Raw genomic sequence first — 23,341 nt, 5'->3', positions numbered from 1 at the left:
AAATGGCTGGGACACTTGGCGTGGGATGACCCAGCTTCAAGAAAGGATAAAGACTAGAAGAGAGCGTCACATGATTGCTCTCAAGCCAACCTTTTCTGATGTCACCTGCCAATAGTTGCGCTTGCCTATCACGTTACTAGGGCCATATTTATCCCTTAAATTGTTTTTCACTGGGCTCCAAGATAGTCACATGACGCTTCATCCCAGTATTTTTCCTTCCTCCATGGCTTGCAGTTACGCCATTGCACGCACCATAGTGGATGAAGAACCGAAGTCACGTGTCAGGATCAGAGATGATGTTCCACAATTAGTCTAGATGCGCGTGCGCATCTCCAAACCATTGTGGAAGTTACGGTGAGGAATGTAGGGCATGCGTTCGTGTAAGCTTTCACTGTCTTGAAGTGTGGCTTCTTTGAAATGAAGGAAAGAAGTGTTAATTTTAAGGGCTCGTTTTTCTTTGTTATACACAATATTAACGAGTACTACCAGACAATGATGCCAAGGAAAGTATAGGGGATGTTATTAGTAGTAAATGTAAGGTAAATGTGAAGAAAGAAAAGTGGACGAAAAGATGACTTGCCGCGGGCAGGGACCGAACCTGCGAAGGTCGTAGGTTCGGTCCCCGCCCGCGGCAAGTCATCTTTTCGTCCACTTTTCTTTCTTCACATTTACCTTACATTTACCACTAATAACATCCCCTATACTTTCCTTGGCATTATTGTCTGGTAGTACTCGTTAATTCTGTGAAATGAAGGACACGAAATGAAAATTCTGTTGTACAGGGCAATGTGTTTCAATGCATGTTTAATGCAACGCTTCAAGTACTGATGTAAAATTGCTATACGTACAAATACAACAGAAAATACCAGACCTACTCTCAGACAAGCTGGTTTCATAACATACGTCGCAACACATTCATTGTCACCATGGTCCAGCACAGCAACTTCCATGATCACAGCTACAAGAATGCCTACATCCACAGTAGACAAACGTAATCGAGCAGAAATGAAAGACAAAGAAAGGGCGAGCTTTGACTTTGTAGCTGACAAATGAAACCACTTTGTAATGATGCTTTACACCGGGAAGAAATGCATAAATATCACTCTCTGCCATGGCTTCCATATCAAAAACTGTAATTTGATATTCAATATTGATACCTTAATATACCTTCGCATACTTTAAATAAAAACAAAATTAAGTTATACAAGTAAACAAGAAAAATATCAGCAGGATTGAAGGATGATTCAGCCCATGCATTCATTGTAGTTCATTTTTGAAAGCATGTCTGCAGGCAAATTAAAAACTGGTGTGACAACATTTCGAAAATTAAATGAAAGGTAAGTAAACACTTCATCTCAACATGTGTGGTCTTCTAGAAAGCCTCTGTATTGGGCTAAGCAGTGAACAAAATGGAACCTTTCATGTCCTCTTTTGCCATTTATGAGGAGCGCTTGAGTTCAAGCATCTGAATCAATAGGCTGTTTGATACGCACATGGAATCGCAATTCATACTTGCGACTACTTAAATAGTCGCAAGTATGGAGTATAAAGTTGCAAGTAACAATTGTTAACCCTATCGCATCTGCATGCGCTCCACTACAAACCTTTTCAATTTTTCCATGGTGTTTGTACACACACACTCACTTAAACGCCGCGTCAACACATGTCCCACATTTTGCAACTTCTCAATTTCAGAGCTAGGAACATAACACGGACATATGGGTAGAGGCACAGAGTTTAGACCACAGGAAAGACATAGTTTTGGTATTGGTAGGGGGAAGAAACAAATGAATTTTGTCATGTAGCAATACGCTCACAGAAATAAGCGAGCACAGCGGCAACACAATACAACAAAAAAAAAGTGCAACTGCAACAGTCACAGATGTGTAACGAAATTGATGACATTACGTATATGCAGAGCACATGGCAAACACCTTGTTTCGCGGCAGATGGTTTTAATGTAGGCCTGTGCGAATATGCAGGTGTTTCAAATATTCAAACGAATATTGCAGTATTTGAAAATTTCCGATATTTCAAAGCATTTGAAATGAACAAATAGACATATTTTACGGCATGTAACCCGCCCAAAAAGGTGGTTTCCCTGCAACATAGGGCCGCTATGTCATGAAACCACCAAATCTGTGAAAATTCGCACTGCCACAAAGCCATGCTTCAAGGTTAAGTGTGCATATTTCTTGCACCTCAATTAATTGTTCTTAAAGTTTAAAAGCGTGTTATACAGGCTTACACGGGCCAAGTACAGCAAATTTTAAAACTGTCTCTTGCACCCTAGTACTATACGAATCCTGCTACTACTCAAATTCACTTCGAAATTATTTTATACTAATTACCATTAACTGCAACTTCGAACCAAGAAAGCGATATTCGCACAAGCCTAGTTTAATGGCTAAGTAGGAACCTATGCAATGTTGGGCTGTAGCAAAACAGTGCTCACACTCTAACAGTCTTTAACAAAAAGCTTGACAACACCGAATTATGTACGGTCTGTATCACATGCTCTTGATGGAAGGGCCAGTACAAATACTACTGCCCAACAAGATGGAACTATACAAACAAACATTACAGGATAACATACAAAGTTACAAAGCTTGCCAAGCACTAAAGCAGTGCTGCTGTCCTCGGGTGTGGTCACTCAAACATCAGCTGTCAATGCAGCAAATACAGTAAACAAGATGCGTCATATTGCGCTGCCACTCTGGATATTGCACATTTTCACACAGCTATGGCCATAAAAGAAGCACTTAAAGACACAGCACCGGGATACAAACTGTCACACATTATTGCTTCTCATCTACAAGCCGTACTAGTATGTACATGTGTCCATTATGATTGTTTTTCAGATGACCAAAGGCTAACGGCCAAGTCTCGTGGTGCCTTAATTGACAGTAGCAGAAAATGTGGACCACCAATTTCTGCACCATCATAAAGAATCGGCTGGTGACCATTTTATGGTTTCTGTATCAAAAAAAAAAAAAAAATTGTAGACTCACTGCAACACCTTGCAAATAGATTTAAGAGGGTGTGGTCCTCGTATGATTTTAGTTCTTTCAACAGTACTTTTAACAAGATTCTGCATTCACTAACAAAGTCCGCACTTGCAGTAATATCATTGTAATAGGATGTGGCTCATACACCAACAAAAAATGCGCATTTAGATTGTATCTTTGCTATAGACTGGCAAGTGTAGATTCACTCCTCATGTATAGCCATCTGTGTGACACATTCCAAACAGGACTTCTTTCACGTGGACAGGACAGTGGCAATATTGAACAGCATGCTCATTCCCATGGCAACATGATGACCGCTCCTACTCTACCAGGCATTACTGACAGCTAGATAATCATAGCTCATTCAGTCAGACAATCACCCTTAACAAAAAAAAAGCATAAAAAGAAAAAGCATCTGCATTGAGTAGAAATATACGTCATGACCCAACAGATGACATTAAGAAACTTGTGCCTGAACATCTTGTAAATCACAGCCTATCATAATGCATTTTCTAAGCGCTTAGATAAACACAGGCTTCAGCAAGTGTCTCATGTTTTGTGTTGAAAGTAAGCTAACATTTAATAAACCATGCTAACATGGCAACATCATGCAACTTAGACAGCAACAGCCCTTATATATGCTGTCATGTGTTCTCAACCAGCTGACACTGTGAAAGCAAGCACACATGCTCCAGCCCCTACACTGAGAGCCAAACCTACTAATTATTGAGGAAGGGAATACGTGCACACACGCTTGCGGCAGTAAAATGGCTGGAAAGCCGACCAAAACATGGAAGCCATTCAATCTGTGGCACTACGCTCCTGGGGTATAAAATTGTGGCTCTAAATTTACTGCTGCCCTAGCACTTGTCATGTAAAAATAGTCTTCATTGCTTTGAGCATAATAAGTGCTGTGCGACGTGACATGGGCTTACAGTTAAAGCTACTGCAATGTTTTCATGTTTGCAAGTGAAAAAAAAATTCACCTGTGCTCATCTGTACAGGGAATGATTCCTACAAATAATGGCAGGGCACTTGCTGCAGTGTCACCAGAGTGTAATAAATGGCCAGTAATATAGCTACGGGGTTGATTTATTTGCGGTAGTGAAAGTTCTCAAAGGAACAGCTTAAAAATAATGCAGACAAATGGGATTGGCCTGCTAAATTGCACCTCGAGTGCGAATTTAAAGATTAACAGGAAAATAACCGATTAGAATGCATGCTGCACATTACTTAAAGTGCGATGTGTAATCCATGTGTACATGGCCGGCTTTTTAAGTATACAGTATGTAGTCACAGATGTAGGTTCTTGAAGCCTGCATTAAGCCACCATTACAAAATGCGGGCAAATTTAGAAATGGTACGACTTAAGGACCTATACAAGAAGTAATTTCTCACACAAGTCGTTATTGATGATAAAGTTAAATATGTAGCTGAGAAGGTTAGAATTTGTAGTTGCCAGGATCAACAGATTAATGCATTCTACACAAAGCTCCAATTCTCACAGCGATCGCTAGCTCTCCTGAAGTTAAGCCTGAAAAGTTGTCAAGTTTGTCAGTGTGTATCAAAAGAACAACTTCCACTCGTGAGAGCAAACAGAGCCTTGGTGATGGTGCATACAGAACCTCCAAACAAGCGGTGGAGAAGCAGTCATAGAAGATACAGTGAATTCAGCACACTCGATTGATGTATGATAATTGCAGCAGATGCAGATGCAGCCAAGAACTACAAGTTTATGAATATGGCCATAATTTATGCTGAATAACAGAGGCTGAAATTAAGCTAGGAAAGGAAGTGTTCCAGATGATATTTTGCTGGTAATACCACATTAAAACATTGTTGCCCAGGAAGGCCTTCCAATAAAACAAAACCATGAAACCATAAAACGAAGCTTCAAGAATGATAAATGAAACTATGCTTTTTTTAATTGCAATTGTTTTTTCTACCCATTTATTTACTGCTTTGAAACTATACTGGGAAAGGAAACATTAGTGCCTTTGAGGAACAAATGAATACAGGAATTGAATGTAAAAATTATTAATTGCCAATTTTGTTCTTTGGTGTTATTTGGTAAAATGAGAAATAACAGTGGCAAGATGCTCGATTGCATTGAAGATAGACAAAACTTTTGCTGCTCCTGTGAGCTTGCAAAGTTAAGCTGGCGAGAAATTCAAGCAAACAGAGTGAGAAGATGGCGTTGCCCTGTGTCAGTGAAGAACCATATTGTTTCTTTCCAGACAGGGTGCATAAACAGTACAATCATATTAAGCAAGTACCACAACAAACATACCCTTGTGTGTCAATAAAGTGTGATGTATTGGGTAATTTGATATACTCCTAATTTGATAAGCTCACCTATAATGAACTTAACGAAATGAACTTTTGTGATTCATTCACTACATAGACTTCTCATCTCCAGTGAGGAAAAGAAGTTGAGGAGAAATCCACTTACTTAAAACAAAACTGTCCATAGCAAGCAATAAATTTTATTCCTGCGCTGTAAGGTGTTCCTCGGTTTTATTGAAAATCACATCCTTGATGCGCCAGATTGTGTAGACGCGGGCAAATCCCCTTCACTCAATTTCTCCACAGTACTGGTACATTGCATCGAGCACAAAAGACATCCTAATAACTTGAGCGAGGCAGATCTTCACGTGGTACTGGATTACCAAAGTTTTATAAATTTAACATTGAGTCATGTGGAAGTTCTTTTACACGAGTACAGGTCAATGAACTTCATGTGTTTGGTACAGAAAATGCAATCAAACCTTAAGATATGCAATTATTCATGACATCTAACAGTTTTAACATCCCCTTGAAAACGCCATGAAAATATGTGTACTGTACTCCACAATCGAACACCGTGACTCTGCAAGTATACTTTGTGTAAATGGCCAGAAATTACAATCACTGCTGCATTTAACACATCGTCGGTACAGCCAGTTTCTGTAACACGAACAAAAACGTGTATCTTCTCTAAGTGATCAAGTTTCAAGGGTCTTGTTTTCTTGAAGCTTGTGAGGTGCATGTGTTCAGTCCATGAAAAATCCATCGCCTGAATTTTTGATGCCAAGGGAATTGAATGAGACACCTGTTGCATTAGCTTAAAGGGTTTTACGTCTGTGAATTGGACAAAAAATGCTCAGTATGGTGGAAAATCAATATGTAAAGCTCACCTGTCAGCAATCCTTTAAAAGTGTTTATAGTGCAGTGTTTAAAGCTGAGGAAAGGATTTCAGCCGTTATGTTAAAAAAATCCTTCAGTCAAGAGACTGCACCGACAAACCTGGACCTAAAGCATATTTCTTCTCTACTTTCAAAGTGGTATGACAACTCCTGAAGTGGATGTCATTCTATCAGATTAACTATAAGCAACCTTAACTGTTCATATATTAATGATGTATGGTTACTGTGTTAGAGAGAGCTGCATGACACTGAAGTGCCAACAATATCCTCAGTCAGAAAAAGTAGAATGGGCTTTTCTTTCTATTTGCCCTCTAGCAAGCTGGGAGCATTTGAAAGGACAGTTCAAGAGATGCTATGATCAAACACTCCATCTTGTTTAACTAAGCGACAGAACAGCTCAACAACCAGAAAACTGGTTTCACTGTAGTTTTAAATGGATGGAAGTTGGAATTATTACAAAAATGGTGCAATGTTGCCTTGTAACTAACCTGCTTAGTTAAGAACGGTTCAAAAGACAAAGGCAAGAGAGTGTGGCTATGGTTTTTCTTTTTCCCTGCAGTTCTGTTGAAAAGTATCTACACCAATTTCCATAATTTCATAAGATTTCTCTAATTCACACACAGGTTATGTGGATTTCCATATCGATACACTAATGTTTTCAGAACACCTCAAAATATTGGAACACATCCTGAACGCTTCAAAAGAGATAATTAGGGAATCAAGCACACCATTTGCTAGAACTGCAGAGCAACTGAGCTTAAGATGAAGAGGCAGCGGAGCTTGCACGTCTTAATATAACGAGCACACATTAAAACTGGGGAAACAGCCAGCCAGAATAGTGGCAGAGGAACACAGGTACGTAGCAGGTACAGTTTGGGACACAGCTCACTGTGACCCAGTGTTTTCTGCACAGGTGCCTTGTATGACAATCAAACTGCAGCACATGTAAGAGAACAGCGGAGTCCATTCAATACAATGAACGACAGAAGAACCACATAACAAGGCACTTCACATACAAAGCACTACACCTCTTGCAGCCCCAGTAACACTTTCTGTTGTGGCAGAGCTTAAACGAGGATGAATCTGCGCACTGCACTCAAGAAACATCAAGTGTGGTAAAATGGCTGCAAGGTTTGCGCATTGGGAGATATGCTGCCCTAGACGTAAAAAACATGTTAGAGATAGGGGCTGTTATCATATCGGAATGATCACTTTTGAGGATGCAGACTTAGTGCCAAGAAGCTGAATCAGAGGTTCTGGGAATTGACATTTTGTATGCGCAGAAATTTGTTCTACAAGGCTTATTCACTTCTTGAATCATCAGCATCTGCAGTGAAACAATGCTGACGAGACAAATGAAATAAAGTGTGAAGGTAATGTATTCACGCAGACTGAATAGAAATCGAAACATTAGCATAGTACTAGAGTAATGCAAAAGTATTGCTAAAAGGGAGGTGAAACGGGAAAGAAAAAGTTAAGGAAGCTCAGTTCTGATAACTTTAAAGGGGCCCTGCAACACTTTTTCAAGTAACCATCGAATAGCTTCATTAAAGGAGTTTATTGCCTTACGAATCGACTGCCGCAAAAAATTTTAGTATCCGCCAAGTGCGAGCAGAGTTACCGAGATTTGTTGCACGCTGTAAGTGCTTTCTCTCTTCTCTCGTCGTGACGAGCACACTGGAAGCTAAGCAAGGAGGGATGACACAGGGGAAAGAAGTTATGTCACGTGCGCGTCATGACCTTGAGTACTTTTTCTCCCTCTCTCCTTTTTTTTTTCGAACGCATTGCTTACTTTCAGTGCATTCGCGAGTGCATGCGCGGGCACAAGGCAGCCTCGGTAACTCTGCTGCTCACAATGCTCAAATCAGCCAATGACCGTGAATTTGGGTATATGGCATGGTCATTTGGGTATATGACATCATTTGTAGAATGAAGAGAGAACGATTTTTAGCTGACTTTGAAAATTAGTTGTGAATTTCAGGCCGTGTGCTGCGCTATTATCTTTGGCTCACGTGTTCTCAGAGGCCTCGACTACCGAGAGGCAGCGTTTTCTAACCATGCTGAAAAAGTGCTGCAGGGCCCCTTTAATAAGCCTGCAAAGTGCCCATGGTATACCAGCACACTGGTTCACAACTATTTTCCAAATGGAGCAGTAGTAATTTTATTGCACAATTTTCCCACTGTTATGGAACACCCACACCAATACAGGATTTCAGAGTCAAATAGAACATCTGCTGGTCATTGCGGATGCACCAAAGATATTTTATCTGAATACTTTTGCAGCTTTGAACTATACTTCGCAAATGCTTTCTCACATGATTGTTGCAAGTTGAAGATATATAACATAATGTCTGAAGCTCATGCTTCAGTTGGACTCCATTGCAGCCAGTGCATTGTGCCATTCCAGAGTATTAAAGTGCCCTGAAGTCGCTCTGATCACTATATAATTTAGGATTTTATGCTACTTTCATGGTCTCCACTGTACTGGAAGATACAGCCCACCGATGCGTCATCATGCATATTTGGGCATGTCACACTCATGCCACACTGCCAATAAAAAATGAGAGGCAGTATTTAAATCAACTTCAGAATGGAGCGCAAAGTCTAAATTTGTCTCATCTGTTCATGACAGCTTGGCCTAATGAATGTTCGGTTAAGCCTGTGCCTTAAAATTTTGGCAAAGACCTTTTGAGCATGAGCCACTGCGAAGTAATGCTACAAGAGGAGCACTGAGAATGTACTGCCAAAGGTGATCACTCCTTAACACAGGTGACACGTAGCAGGCATCCCGCAGGTGCATCTAAATTTCCTGCTATGTGCCAAGCCCAGAAAGAAATAAGTTACAGCGATGCAGCTTCTGTCAAAACTGCAGAGGCAGAGAGAGTAGCCACTGTGAAGTGCGGCAGATGACGAGCTGACGGTAAAACAACCTAGTCTCTCGGCACTCAGCGCTTCCAAAGAGAATGTGCTTAACAGGTAGGCTGATGAATAACGAGTACTATACGATACGATGAGTCAGCTCAGCCCTACTATTAGCGCTTCCTCCGCAGGCGCCACTTGAGAATAAGGAAGGCGGCAAGACGGTAGAAGAGGTCCATGGCGATGAGAATGAGGAACTTGTGGGAGATGTCGATGTTCTCGACGTCTAGGTGCCTGAGAACCTCCTCGGGGTCGCTGAGGAAGCAAAGCTCGTTCTCCTCGCAGTCGAGCTCACCACGTCCACGGCCGTACAGGGCTTCCAGAAGTCCCTGCATGCCGTGGTATAGGTGCGAAGTCTCCATGATCCAGCGGAATGCCACTGGAATGTGCCGCGCTTGCACGAAGAAGCCCGAGAAAAGGAATGACGGTGATGCCACGGGCAGCACCAAAAACACCGCTGTCTGCAAGAAGAATGCAGAATGAAAGATTAGGATCAATGTGACTGCGGCTAAATTAAGTAAGGTAAGAAAGCAAAGATACTCAAGCAAAGTAACTAAAGCAAGCACCTGTAACTCGTGTTTAATGTACCATTTTTACTGGAATCTAGTCCGATGTTTTTTTGAAAAAACGACGTGCGAAAGTGGGGGGGTCGGCTTAGATTCAAGTACCATGGTTTGACCACAGCTGCCACATATGCAAAGGCCCGGCCGTGCCAGCGGTATGACGGCTCCTTATGCGCCGATCTCAGGCTGCCGTGTGCAGGCGGTTCTGCGTTCGTGCCCGAGGCTCATTTTCTCGACATTCTACGGTAGCTGCACGGTGATGTGGTTGCTCAGGCTCAGCGGCAGAGTATTGGTCCCCACGGCTACACAGGCGAACCATGTTGTCTGCTTCGCACTGTCCATTGTTCCGAAACCTCGCACTCCGACGTTCATGCAGCAAGGGCGGCGAGGGTCGTCGAGCCGGCGAGCTTTCACGCTGGCAAGGGTGGATCGTGTAACGTGATTACGGCGCCGGCGATTGCCATGCACTTTGAAACCCCCTCCTCCCTTTACCTCGTGTGGCGCGGTGGCGCCATGGTGGTGACAGGCAGAGTAGCTGAGTTGGCAGTTTTCTGGCAGTGATTATTCAGTGCAGTCGTGTTGGTAGAGTTTTCGAAGTGTCGCAACTCAACCATGTGCTTGCGAAATGCCTGCTCCACTTGCATGACAGCACCAACCAAGCGGTACCACTACAGCGCGACATTTAAGCGAAAGGTCGTTTTGCAAGCGGAGAAAACTTCAGACCTACAAGCGCAGCAGCAGTTCGGCATGTAAAAAAAGAATGTGCGACGATGGCGCAAACGAGCTGGCGATGGCGAAAACGGCTAGCGAACTGGATCGGCGCAGCGTGGAAAGAAATTCCATATGAAACAATCATTAGTGCTTTCAAAAAAAGTTGTATATTTCAGACATGATGGACGGAAGTGAGGATGATGCCTTCTATGATGAACTCTGCAACAAAGAGGTCAGCGATGTTGCGGACGATGACGACGACGAATAACCTATACGTGCGTGCCTACGGAGTGTGTGCTTACACAACAAAAATGCTGGGTTTTCTACCGGTGAAGCGCCGTTTTTTATTTCATTTGGCTTGCATTCGAGTTAAGTTTTTTTTTATTGGCCTTGCGAATTTTGGGGGTCGGCCTGCAATCGAGGGTGGCCTAGATTCGAGTGAATACTACTGTATATCAAATTGCACAATGACTAATGACTATGGGCTCAGCCATAAAATAGGCTATATGGTTAGGCATGAAGCATAACAATTAACATAATATAGAACAAGGGTCTCAAGAACACGGCCCATGCACCTTTTGCCAGGGGCCTGGCTCGCACATGACTGTTTCTGTTTCAAATTTTTTTATTTTCTTAATAAGCACGTTCATGAGTGTTCCAAGTTTGCTAAATGGTACTCGCTTTATTTACTTGCCTACTGCGATTAATAGCGCTTTGTTCAGGTAAGCTACACAGACGTGACTGATCTCAAGAATTTATTTCGTGAGGCACTCTATGCGGTGTGGAACAAAATTTCAGACTCGGTGTCCAGATTTTTGTTATTCTGGAGATCAGTATTGGTATTTTTCTTGAATCCTGACGCCAAATCACTTTGTGAAATGGCCCATATGAGATAAGGAAAAGGCTTTCATTCAAATGGCAATGTTGGCTGATATTTTAATCAATCACCCCCATTTGCTATGACCTTCACTCTCTCGGCCCTTGCAGGATTAAGTTTCGTGACTGCGGCCCGCTGGCTGAGGAGAGTTTAAGACTCCTGATATAGAAAGTTCATGCATGGAAGGAAAATGCAAATACACTTGCAACAGTTATGTATTTCACTGCTGTGTACAGACCACATCCTTGCACCAGTACAAAAAAGTACCACTAAATTTTTTATGGATACCTTTCTATGAGATGCCATATCTCTCATTTTTTATTTTTCTTGCACGAATAATTGTTGTCGTCATGGTACCTTTTACTGTCTACCTTTGCAGTGTTTTTAGTTTTGTCATCTTTACATCTATAACATTTATGTTTCTTGTTGAGTAAGAAATCTAGGTGTTCATCCTCCTCCATCCTTATGTTATGCACCAGCAGTTTTTAATTAAGAAAAGGCCCACGATACTTAGACCATTTTGGCACTGCTGCTGTCATATAGTTCACTCATTATTAGCAACACAGTCATAGGTGCTGTTTTGTGCTAAATGCGGCACTCGGTGAATAGTGTCGGTCTTTTGTCATTAGTTTTTGGCAAGTATTACAACCTGGCATTATCGGTGTTCAGTACCTGTATGCTGCTCAATGCTGAGACCACGAGAGCCAGTCCCTGGGACACAGATCCCACTTGTATGACAAACATGACTACAGTTGCAGCACGCCACATCTCTTGAGGCTGTCCTGTCGTCCAGTACAGAAATGACATCATGGAAAGCGGGCCAAAGATCTAGAAAATAAGAAGTAAATGCTGGCTCAAACCACAATACACTTCATGAGGTCGTGATAAAGGTAAACTCTACTCAAGTCTTTCAGCTATTACCAAAACATATTAAGCAAAAAAGAAAGTGCTTCACAACTGTATGTCAATTAATGTGGGAACTAATGCATTGAAGGCAGCCAAGGTGCTAATGGAGTTCTCACTCTGGTCAGAAGTACTAGGGGCCTATTAGCGGGCTCGCAGCCTCAGTGTATAGCTGTCTTAATGTAATTAAACAGTAGTCTTATTGATATATCTTATGCGCCAGTTCGTTTTTAATGGCAGTTGGCATTCCATTTCATCTCAGAAGAGTTTAGATGAAAAAAATTTTTGAAATGTACTTTATACATAATGCCCTAAATGCCCCTTACTTGCACTAATACAAGTTAGTAAACCCTTATTTAGGTGCACTAGCCTCTGGTTATAGGTCTAAACATACTTTTGTGCATTTTATGTTGTGCAAACAAACAAATAAACAGAAAAGCAGCAGAAGGATTACGTGTGACAGCATTACGGGAGACTCCAAGTTTCTTTAACTACGTCACTTCACAACACTTCATTTGCAAGTGCCTTTGCATTGCATGCCCGTTTCATATATGCATGGAATTGTTGAGGCACAAAAGAAACACGCAAGGCACTGTACTCATCAACTGACACTCTTGAATAACAGTTAGCAGGGTCGCAATACAGAATGAGAGTTTGGCATGCTTTCAGATTCAGTATGATAATACCAGAAGCACGTTTAAGTTGCCTGCCACATTGAAATGGTGGCTGTAGCATTATGTGCTGAGCATGAGGCTGTTGGTTGAATTCCCGATTATAACGATCACATTCCAATCACAGTCAGAGTGCCATAACATCAGTGTACTTAGACTTAAATGCATATTAAAGAACTGCTGCACTAGGCAAATTATTCCAAAGTCTCTTGCTTCGCTGTGTCTCATTGGTTAGGCAATGCATTTGAATAAGAGTTTTTTTGTTATTAAATTGTCATCCTTAAGCACTATTTGCTTGTTAGTGCTGCTCTGAATAAAATGTGTGCTTTAGTAAACCGCCAATAGACTGAAGCATATGACAGAGTGAGTGCTCCCAACTTACCGTAAAAGGAAGTTCCGTAATTATCCTAGCTATGTAGTACATGAAAGGGCTGTACCAACAGTTTCGGTGCTCTCTTAGCAGCACGGTTAACTCTGTGGGAACTGTAGATAAAGCAAAAAAAGCCGACAAGAAAGGTTACAAAGAGGGTAATAGTATTCAAAAGCCAGAAGTACAGAATGAAACTCGTGAAATATGACCACGTTTCACACTCGTGAAATGATAATGTTTACAGCAAAGAACTATCTCTTATGTGCTCAGTCCAAGCCTGTGCGATCTTAGTTATAGCTCTGAAAACTCCTCATCCCTTTGTGGCTTGTAAAGGTTCTTGTATGGCTGTGAATGTTATACTCATAATACCCAGTGTGGTGCCCTCACCTCATCTTCATAATGTAAAAAAAAATATCAGTCGCCCTTCCAATGCAGACTCTTCTTGGGCTTTCTGATTCTGCTTCAACATTTTCATATGCTATTGCAATTTCAAAACCATGATTTCCCCCAAAGATAACTTTTACTTCTGATTCATCTATTCCCTTTCAGCTGGTGGCAACCTAGGCGACATTTACTTTTTTTCTTTTTTTTACATCCTCGGCCTTCACCAAAAGCGACATCATTTACCGTATTTTCCGGTGTATAAGACGCACTTTTTTTCTGGCATTTCCACTGGTGTGTCGTATGCAATGGTGCGTCTTATACACGCAAAAAGTCATACGATTCTGCGAGACCAATATGTCCATATTTCATTCGTGAGTACAATAAACTGAGCGTGAAAGCATTTGTAAAAAGATATATAATCTTGTTATAACAATGAAGCAGGTGTGGTCTTAGATGTCAGCTAGTTGCTGTTCAAGCAATGCGGCGACCACAGGATTATGGCCACAATAAAAGCCACTATCGTCACGTGCACTGTTGTACTGTTTGAATTGTTTGTTCTTAAACGAATCAATAAGCCCACAGAACTGAGGCAATAAATAAAAAAGGTTACCACAATATTTCATTGTAACGTTGTGGCACCCACAATACCAGTTACAAAAACTAAAGTACCATTTCATTATCATCGTCAGTTTCCGTCTAAGACGTCGCTGCGGTCCAGCAGTAGTTGCAGCTTCTGGCTTCTGATCGCCATTTAGTAGGAGTGTACGTATAATGAAATTTCATCTCGAATAGAATAGTGCCCCTAAAATATTGAATATCAAATCAAATATTGAAACAAAACATGTTACTGAAAATTGAAAGAAAGAACGAAGAAATGAAGTCTGCTCAGGTCCTCGAGCACATAACATGGTGAGTGACTGCTACAGAAAGACTACAAAGTGTCATGCAGACACACAAGATGTTCCACGTGACCTGGCTTCAGGCTCTCTCGCCGTGATGTTACGGTGTTTCCTGCAGTTGAAAACATGCGCTCACTGGGCACCTCAGTAACAGGGATGAGAAGGTATCGCAAAGCGATTTTTCCGAGACCTGGACAAAGTGCAGCTCCATGCACTTTCTGGTATTTGAAAGGATCATCCTTTCTTGGGATCAGGGGTTCATTGAAGTATTTTCGAACCTCTTGACAAGAAGGACTGAGCTCAGTGTGCTGGTTATTTTTTTGATGCTAGCAGTTCAACAGTCTCCCACACTGTTCCCTGGCCTTCTTTGCTGGAGCCACAACGTGTGGAAATGTCATAATCTCCTTTTAGATAAACGTGCTCGCTTTTGAACCAGGATATTGGGGAAAGTTTCAATGAAAGGCCTACTGTAACAATGTTAGCGTGAGTTTTAACCACCCCATCCTAATCAAGTTCCACCATTGGCAATTAATGGTCGCGTTTTAGATATTTGCACTGTCGAATTATTCAAAACTTCGAATACTAGCTATTCAAAAGCCGAATCGAATTATTCGATTAAGCATTATTCAATTCGAATTTGAAACTCGAATATTTGCACACCCCTACCAATTACATTTTGTATGCGTGTGTGTAGGTGTTAACCCTGCGGTGCAATCATTATTTATGTGTTCTGCCAAGCCTCATAATGCCGTAGAGGCAATGCCAATGATGTTCTTCAAGGTGCTGGGCTGCCATGAATAATGGCCCAGCGATGCTGCCATTTGAGGTGCAAGAACTTTTGACAGTGCGCCGGAGGATGTGGCTTCGAATCCAGTCGAATAAGTATTGGTTTTCTGCGCCTTGGGACAGCAATATTTGCAAGTTTTATACTGCTGCTTAGATATATTCAGTGCCATGCATGACTACTCATTTCGCAATGAAAGTATACTCTGTGTGCGTCATTGTGTTATATCATGTTGACGGAGTTAAAAAATAGATGTGTCTTATACAGAGGTGCGTCTTATATATCATTTCTTCCTACGAAAGCCGTAAAAAAGCAGGGGGTGCATCTTGTACAAAGGTGCAACTTATACACTGGAATATACAGTCGTTACTGCCTTTATTCTGACATTGAGTGGCAAGGATTACGGACACTCACTTGGCTCTTTCCATGGTGTTTGCACATGTATTCACTCTCTTTTTGGTAGTATGCTTGCTATAAGCGAAAACATCGCTTGAAACACTACACAGCGGAAACATTACTATGCACCGAAGCGATCATGTCAAACCCTAACATGCATCCAAGAGCAATGTTTAATTTTTTATCAATACCAATTAGCCCAGCCTTTGCTAATGCAAAGCACTGCAGCACAGCACTGCGCTGTGTTTTTTGTGAAATTAGTCATAAACCAGCAATTATTTCATGCTATAGTCATGCAATTATTTCTTGAGGCTTCCCCCCTGTGTGACATTTTCTGTGGAATTCCATTTGTGCAAATACAGTATTACATTGCATGCTTTTGCAATCATTCTGTGCATCGTATTAAAAGGAACTGAGAGTTAGGCTCTCAGACTAGAATTTTAGAGGCTAACAAAGCATGAAAGGATGCAAGTAAACCCCAAGGAGAGAAGGAAAGGAAGATAACAGGCATAACATTAACAGATGAAAAAACAGTGGTGTTAATCGGAAATTAAACTACTAGTTGGTTGTAATTGCCGACTGAAAGGCACAAACAGGACATGTCCTTTGTTTCTCTTATGCATTCACAATACCGTAAATTTAGTATAGTGTGTGAGCTAGTTTATAGTTTAGTATAGCTTAGTTATAGGCTGTGAGTTAGTTTAATGTGTTTCAGTCAACAGTGACAAGAATGGGTGGCCATGCAATGCATTCAAAAGATAACTGACAGTAGATCTGTTTAGGAGAACCGAGTTTCATGGAAAAGGAAATGCACTAAATGAACTTCAGTGCTCTGGTGGACTTCGGTGCTTGGGCAGGGCACACCTAAGCACTGAAGTCCACCTGAGCATTCAAGTCCATTGAGTGCATTTCGTTTTTCTCGGCACTCATTTCTACTGTGGTGGGCCCACCCAAGCACCACTCAAGTCCATCAGATCTATGTTGGTGGCGACCACCCAAAATAATCGCCCCGAAATGAGTAACCAGGACCTCTAGGAGAAGCCCTGTTTTCTGCAGTAGACTTATTTAAAGTTAGGGATGGGCGAATATTCGAGCTCTTCAAATATTTGAACACATATTATAGTATGCGAATTCGCTTCAACACTAATTTAATTTATTTGAAATTTCGAAGTATTTGAAATGAACAAATTGTGTATATTTAAGTGTATATAACCCCTTTGTAAAGGTGCTTTCACTGCAGTGTAGGAGTGATATGCCGTGAAACCAGCCATCCAGGGGAAATCCGCACTGCCGCTAAGCCATACTTCAAGGCGTGGCTTCGCGGCAGTGCGGACTCACCTTCATCTCAATTAATTATTTTAACACGAAAGTGTTTTATGCCGGGGTCCACCACAGCTCCACTGACGTATTTCCGTCATGGATATGATATTGTAAAATATAAAGACTAACAGATGGCAAAGAAAAAAACTAGAAGAAAAGGTTCCGTCACCGGGAGTCGAACTTACGAGCCCTCGCTCTGCAGCACGCGGCACAAAACGATTCGGCCACAGACGGCACGTTCTTTGCCGCGCTAACGGCAAGCTATTTATATACACCATTTGCCGGTGGCGGTACTCGGAGATTGGTGGTACATCAGCGTGTTTACGTTATCACTAGCAAGATGGTGCGAAGGGCTCGAAGAGTGCGCTTTAAATGTCGTCGCCCCACGCAGATGAGCGCGCACCTACAGGGCGTGGTCGCTCGTGCGCGCGCTTATCTCCTGATGGCAGTGGTTTGTACGTCTTGTGCTGTCACCGCAAGTTTACGTTGAGAGCATGAAGGAGCACTGCAACAGCCGCTTTTGCAAAAGGAGCGTGCTGCTCACACAGAAATAAGTTACAGCTGTGATAGTTAGTTTGCGCTCATCCTGTGTGTGTGCGTTCTGTGTTCCGTGTGTCCTTTCTGCTTCAGCAGCGCGTTGCAAGTTTCAAGCTGCTCGCCGTTCTTCGCGTGACAATGAAATTTGTTGCTGTAGCATTCATTCCTTCGCACTTGGGACGAAAGAATGCGCAACAAACGCTCAACTACGTCTGTGAAGACACGTTTCACTTTCGTGTTATACAAGCTTATATGTGCTAAGTATAACAATTTTTTAAACGTAACGTATTGTACCAGTTATAACTTGCGCCCTACTAATATAAAAATCTTGCTACTATTCGAAGTTGCTTCCACTTCACTTCGAACCAAAAAAGCGACATTCACACATGCCTAGTTCCAAGTCTTAAAAATATTGTGCAAGTTAGTTAGATTATGACAGAAATGCTCAGTTTTCTTAATAAAATGAGATATATACTATTCGAACTATTCAGTTCAAAATTATTCGACAAAATTACCATTAGCTTCGAATTCACTTTGATCCTCAAGCTTACTATTTGCCCATTCCTATTAATAATGACAAACACAAAAGTTAATTGCTATTTCCAGGCCAGATGAAAGGCTCTGTATACAAAGGATTTAGTGGCAGCACCAATTACTCAGAAACTCACAGATGAGAACAGTTGGCATGGCTGACTGGAACAGTGCCATGGTGAGGCAGAGAAGGAAAAGGGCGGCATTGCTGATGACACGGGTGGCACTGTTGCCTACATCGTAGAACAGCACTGTCATCATGCCCGCGATGAAGATGTATGCCACCAGGCGCAGCAGCGTGGCAACCTGCCAGAATGTCAAACATGTGGCGACAGCAACATTAAACACAATATACAAGCTGCATCTTGAAATACTCAAGAAATTTACTCTACGACTTGTGCCAACGAGAAGTGAACAGCAACAAAGTCTGCCTCTTCTGAATGTTCCAAACATACTGAACTGCCTTGCTTATTCACTTTGTTTTTCTTGCGTACAGCATGAACTCCTTTTTAATGAAACCTCCTGTGTGACTCCTTCTCTTTTCAATGAAAGAAACAGTAAGTGTTACCTGTACATGGAATGATGAAATTTTCACAGTATAAACTAAACAATGCAGAATTACTTCACTTTCCGGTTTACAGACTGCACCTAAGTTTTTTCCATTGAGATAATTGGCTTGTTTTTTTTTTTGTTACAGCACCTCTACAATGTGCGGCTCCAACATTATATTATGAACCAAACAAGCAAATGCATTTTCTAATTATAAGGTCAAACAAACCAGACCATGGACAACAGGCTACCCCGTGAACTCCTGACCAAGGGCCTTACCCTAGCAAACGTCCTTTTCCCCTTTTTGGGAGACTTGAAATATGTGCCAATGACCGAGCAAGCTGTCCCCCCTTCCTCCCCTTCTGTCATTTTTTTTTTTTCAACCTGTTCTCCACTGCAGAATCTTGCAGCAGTGGTTCCTAGGAACCCAAGTTGTGAGAGTCTTTAGATATGTGCATGATTTTTTAGCACTTTTACAGTGCATCGGGGTTGCATTTTGAGTGTCACAAATTTGAAGGAACATTTGAAGAACGTCTTTCCCCCCTTGTCGTAACACATGAAATTTCACACGAGGATTCCCTCCGGTTCAGTAGACAGTAAATGCATGCATACTCAATAAAGCATTTCATTAGAAGCACAGGTGTGCATTCTTCATAAAGGCTCTTCAGTCGCCCTCTTGAATTTGGGTCTGCGACCGAACAAAGGCGCCCCCTCCAGATCTTGTTCGATTACTTTTCACCGTAGGGGGGGACACTCGCTCAGGATTTTACGGTAGCAATTTAGAAGCAAGAATTGTTTGTATCGGAGCCTATTAGTGATGCAGCATTTAGTGTGATCTATATCATAAATATATAGAAATACAGACAGGACTCTGTATCCTAGTTGGAATATTTCTTGCCGCATACAAAGAAAACATGCCATCTGCTGAGCAACATAGTATGTATATACTGCATCCATTATGTCGATAATTAAAATGTGAGAGAAACACAAGAAAGTATGTTGATGATACCTTGTTTCTAATCACACACAAGAAGCACCGCTTGACCAGCACGACAAACTGGTGGAAGTAGTTGACATGCACACGGTGCAGCTCCATCTCCTCTGCTTTTTCCTGCAGAGAGAAGAGAAATGAGAGCTGGGTGTAACAGATCACTTCAGATGCTTCAAGTTAACGTGAGACAATATGCAACGCCAATGCTGTGCAGTGTGACAAGTGCAACTAGAACCATGAAAGCATTCGCATGTTAGCAATGCAACAAATGCATCAGCACTTAACAGCCCACTGTTAAGAGGCATGCCACCAAAATGCTGTTTATGAATGATAAATATAAATATATCCATAAAAACCTCGAGCCTGTGGTTGATCTGCTTGCTATAGCTAAAGCTTTTCTTCTGTAAATGTTTAGGCTGCTTTTCTAGCAAAGTTGTTGACAATGCTTAACGTTTCATATCAGGTTCCCTCTATGGGCTTTGAAGGTGTGCTTTTTTCAACATACGTCATAAGCATTGTCAGTCTGATTGACTAAATGTGCAAACAAAGTTTATGAACACAAAATTTGGCAGATCCCACATTATGGGCAATCGATGTTATACGAAGCATGTGGCGGGAAGTGACACTGGCGTAGGTTTTTATATTGAGCAAAACATTACGAAATGATGCTATATAGATACCTATGTACAAATGGTATACGTACACACATATGTTGAAGAACCGCATATGTGTTATATAACCACTTGTTTAGAGTTGCACAACGGTGTCAACAGCAACATGGGTATTGCCAACACTAGAAGCGGTAAGCTGATATGCAGTGCTTAAACTTGTCCGTTATGGCGAAGAATGCACACAAATTTCATGAACCCGTCTGCATGTGTGGAAGGGGTTTTTGACAGTTCTTGAACAAGGCCATCATCACTGTGATCAGTGAGCACCAGCAGATGGGCTAGACTTGTTATTGGATCCGTTCAAGGTCGCGGCGACGAGGGGTCTATGTGTAGTGAAGTATGAGGTATAGTAGAGTTGTAGGAAACTGTGGATGCCTCTTACGAAGAAATGATCTAGTATTATGCCTCCTGTCCTGGACGTGAGAATGAGGTCTTGTGATGCCCTGGCCACATCGGAAACGTATTTCATGTATTGTAAGAACCAGGTGTTGTTGGGTTTTGATAAATCAATGTTTGAAGCCACCGGCAGTGATGAAGGGCATGGTCCTCCCAGCAAAGTTATTGTGGGATGCATTGAACCTTGTTTTTGCGTAACCGATGAGGTATGTTGATAAGAACCGCCGGAAGGAGTCCTTTTGCACTCCAGGGCTGAGGCAGATGGCGGCGAGTGCAATGTCTTAATTATTGTGATTGACGTGCGCAATGCAGACGTCGCCGATTCAGCGAAGTGGGATGCAGTCAACGTTAAATATGCGCATCGCCGTGTTCTTATATATGACCACACTGCCGCACCTGCAATGAAGCTGCTTGCTGTGGACAAGACATTGGAATCCCGTGATTGCAGCGGGCTCATTGCTCAGGGTTTCAGAAAGTGCGAACACACCAGTTTCTGTGAGCACAGCGTCTTTCTTGAGGCCATGCATGTGCGCATGCATAGACTGTACGCTGACAGCAGCAAGTGGGAGGCGATTGTTGTGGTTGTGGCATCGAATGAAGGCAGTAGCCTGGTCCAAAACAATGTCTAAAGGCCTGTTTGCTAGCCGGGTCATTTCGTCAGCAAATTGTCTGTCGATAGAGCCGGCGACATGTCAAAACCTCGTCACCCTTTGCGTTGGTGAAGTATAGGCCGTTGAGGCTGGTAGCCCCAGAAAGTACTACGTAGACCAACTTCGATAGCACTTATCATATTCGTAGACTACCTGGACGTATATGGCCCCTTGTGACTTGTGTATATGGCATTTGCTTGCACGAGGGGAAACTGTGTCTTCTTACACGAGATATTTTGTCTGGCGTATATTGTGGTTGTGGTGATTCACAGTCCCATAGGCACCTATTTGAATTTATTTAGGGGAGTGCGGTAGTGATGTGCTTCATCCTGGCTGGGATGGTAATGCTTACCGTGGACGTTGAAAATTCAAGCCACAGTCGCATGAGGTTGCAGTGTTCTTCATGCTTAATGTACCACAAGGTACCTATGTTTCCATTAACCAAGGCATCGCACGTCGATGTTGGCTGTGATCATGTAGGGCTTGCTTACACTCAGGCAAATTGAGGCCGGCAGGCCACCCATGTTACTTGCATTCATCTTGGCCACCTTGGCCAGGGAATCTCTGCGTACCTGCTCGTTCTTGTAGCCAGTTATGCTATCACACGCGGGATAACATGAAACGTCGTCCGCAGCGTTGAGGCAATGTGCGTTATAGCGGTCAACATCTGCATTGCTGTAGTGTAGCCGTACGACGTCAGTGCACTTAGTGACGGCTCCTTCGCATGTCACATGGCAGCTCTCAATCAATCAGAGGTCATCCTCGGTCAGCATGAGGCCACCGCTCAGCCTCGTAAGAAATGAAGAGAATACTGCGTCATTCTGGGGGACCATATGGATGAGTGGATGGCAGTCGAGTGTCTTCCAAGGGTGTTCTGTCTTCAGCTCCCTCACTTGCCTTGCATTTCAATGTGTATGTTCGCTGTTACTGTGTTGATTGAGACTGAATCACGTGTGGCACATACCTGCATAACATGAACTGTGGTACGTATGCGGGTATGTGGCACACGTGACTGAGGGAGAGGGTTTCATGACTTATATGACAGGCATTTTGCGTTATTCATGTCATGACCAGTAAATCGTGTTCGTCATACACTGATCCCCTATTATGCCAATTTTGGTGTATATTACAAGCTATGGAGGTGACCAGGAGAGCACCCAGACGTAGATGGCTAGATAAATAGATAGACAGATACGTAGACAGAAATGGCCAAAGTGCCTTAGGTTTGCTAAGAAATGCTTTGCATTTACAAAATTTTATCAGAACCTTTTACTTAACATGAAGATCGACTTGCGAAAACTATCTTCATTTTTTCAACATGACTGAATACCAGGGGCGTGGCCAAGGGAGTGGGGGGTTGTGGGGCTTGAATATCCACCCCGAAAATTTTCAATTTTAAACATACATAAAGTGTGGTTGAACCCCCCCCCCCGCCTCCCCGAAAAAAATTTCTGGCTATGCCCCTGCTGAGTGCACATAAGGATTGAAAGGCAGAAAGAGAAGCTCCTGACTACATTATAAAGGCCACTGGAGTTGTTGACATCGGAAGAACCAGGGGAACTGTTAGGCAGCTGTCAACCATCAGATTTTCATTTAAGTGAGGTACTCAGCACCGTCATGAAAAACTGCTTTATACAGGTGGTATGGGTGCAAACTAATGCTGTACATGAAACCACTCTTTCGAAGTGACACAATTACAAGGTACACTCTTAACCCCTTCGAATTAATAATGTTACCGTTGTAGTATATTGAATTACTACCAACATACTCAAACCAATAGAGAAGACTAGCTGCATGACTTGTAGTGTTAAATTTTTTGGATGCAGACAGCATGGTTGTAGAAGCAACAACCTTTGCAAATGAACCAGTACCCACCTTCTTGTTCATAATCTTTCCCCCATACTCAGTGAGCACGGGATGGTCCAGCTTCTTTTCGTTGACCTCCTCTGAGTAGTCTGGTGTGAACGACTTCGCCAACTGCTTGTTTAGGTTGCCATATTCGCCAGATGCAATTTCCGTGACTGCA

The 23,341-nt window shown here is 42.3% G+C and overlaps 1 protein-coding gene across 1 annotated transcript in view; it reads right to left on the bottom strand.

Annotated features, from left to right (window-relative positions):
- Positions 1 to 787: 787 nt before the first annotated feature.
- LOC119393378 (ATP-binding cassette sub-family G member 4-like) overlaps positions 788 to 23,341 on the bottom strand; it is a 46,397-nt gene continuing 23,843 nt past the window's right edge. The window contains 6 exon segments of the mRNA XM_037660354.2: positions 788 to 9,573; positions 11,936 to 12,091; positions 13,220 to 13,320; positions 18,196 to 18,364; positions 19,617 to 19,718; positions 23,191 to 23,336. Coding sequence (XP_037516282.2) covers positions 9,226 to 9,573; positions 11,936 to 12,091; positions 13,220 to 13,320; positions 18,196 to 18,364; positions 19,617 to 19,718; positions 23,191 to 23,336 — 1,022 coding nt within the window. The 3' untranslated portion in view covers positions 788 to 9,225.

Source organism: Rhipicephalus sanguineus, chromosome 5 (assembly GCF_013339695.2).
Source record: "Rhipicephalus sanguineus isolate Rsan-2018 chromosome 5, BIME_Rsan_1.4, whole genome shotgun sequence".
Taxonomy (NCBI): Eukaryota; Metazoa; Arthropoda; class Arachnida; order Ixodida; family Ixodidae; genus Rhipicephalus; species Rhipicephalus sanguineus.
The sequence above is the reverse complement of the archived record's forward strand: the minus strand, read 5'-3'. Positions and strand labels throughout refer to the sequence as shown.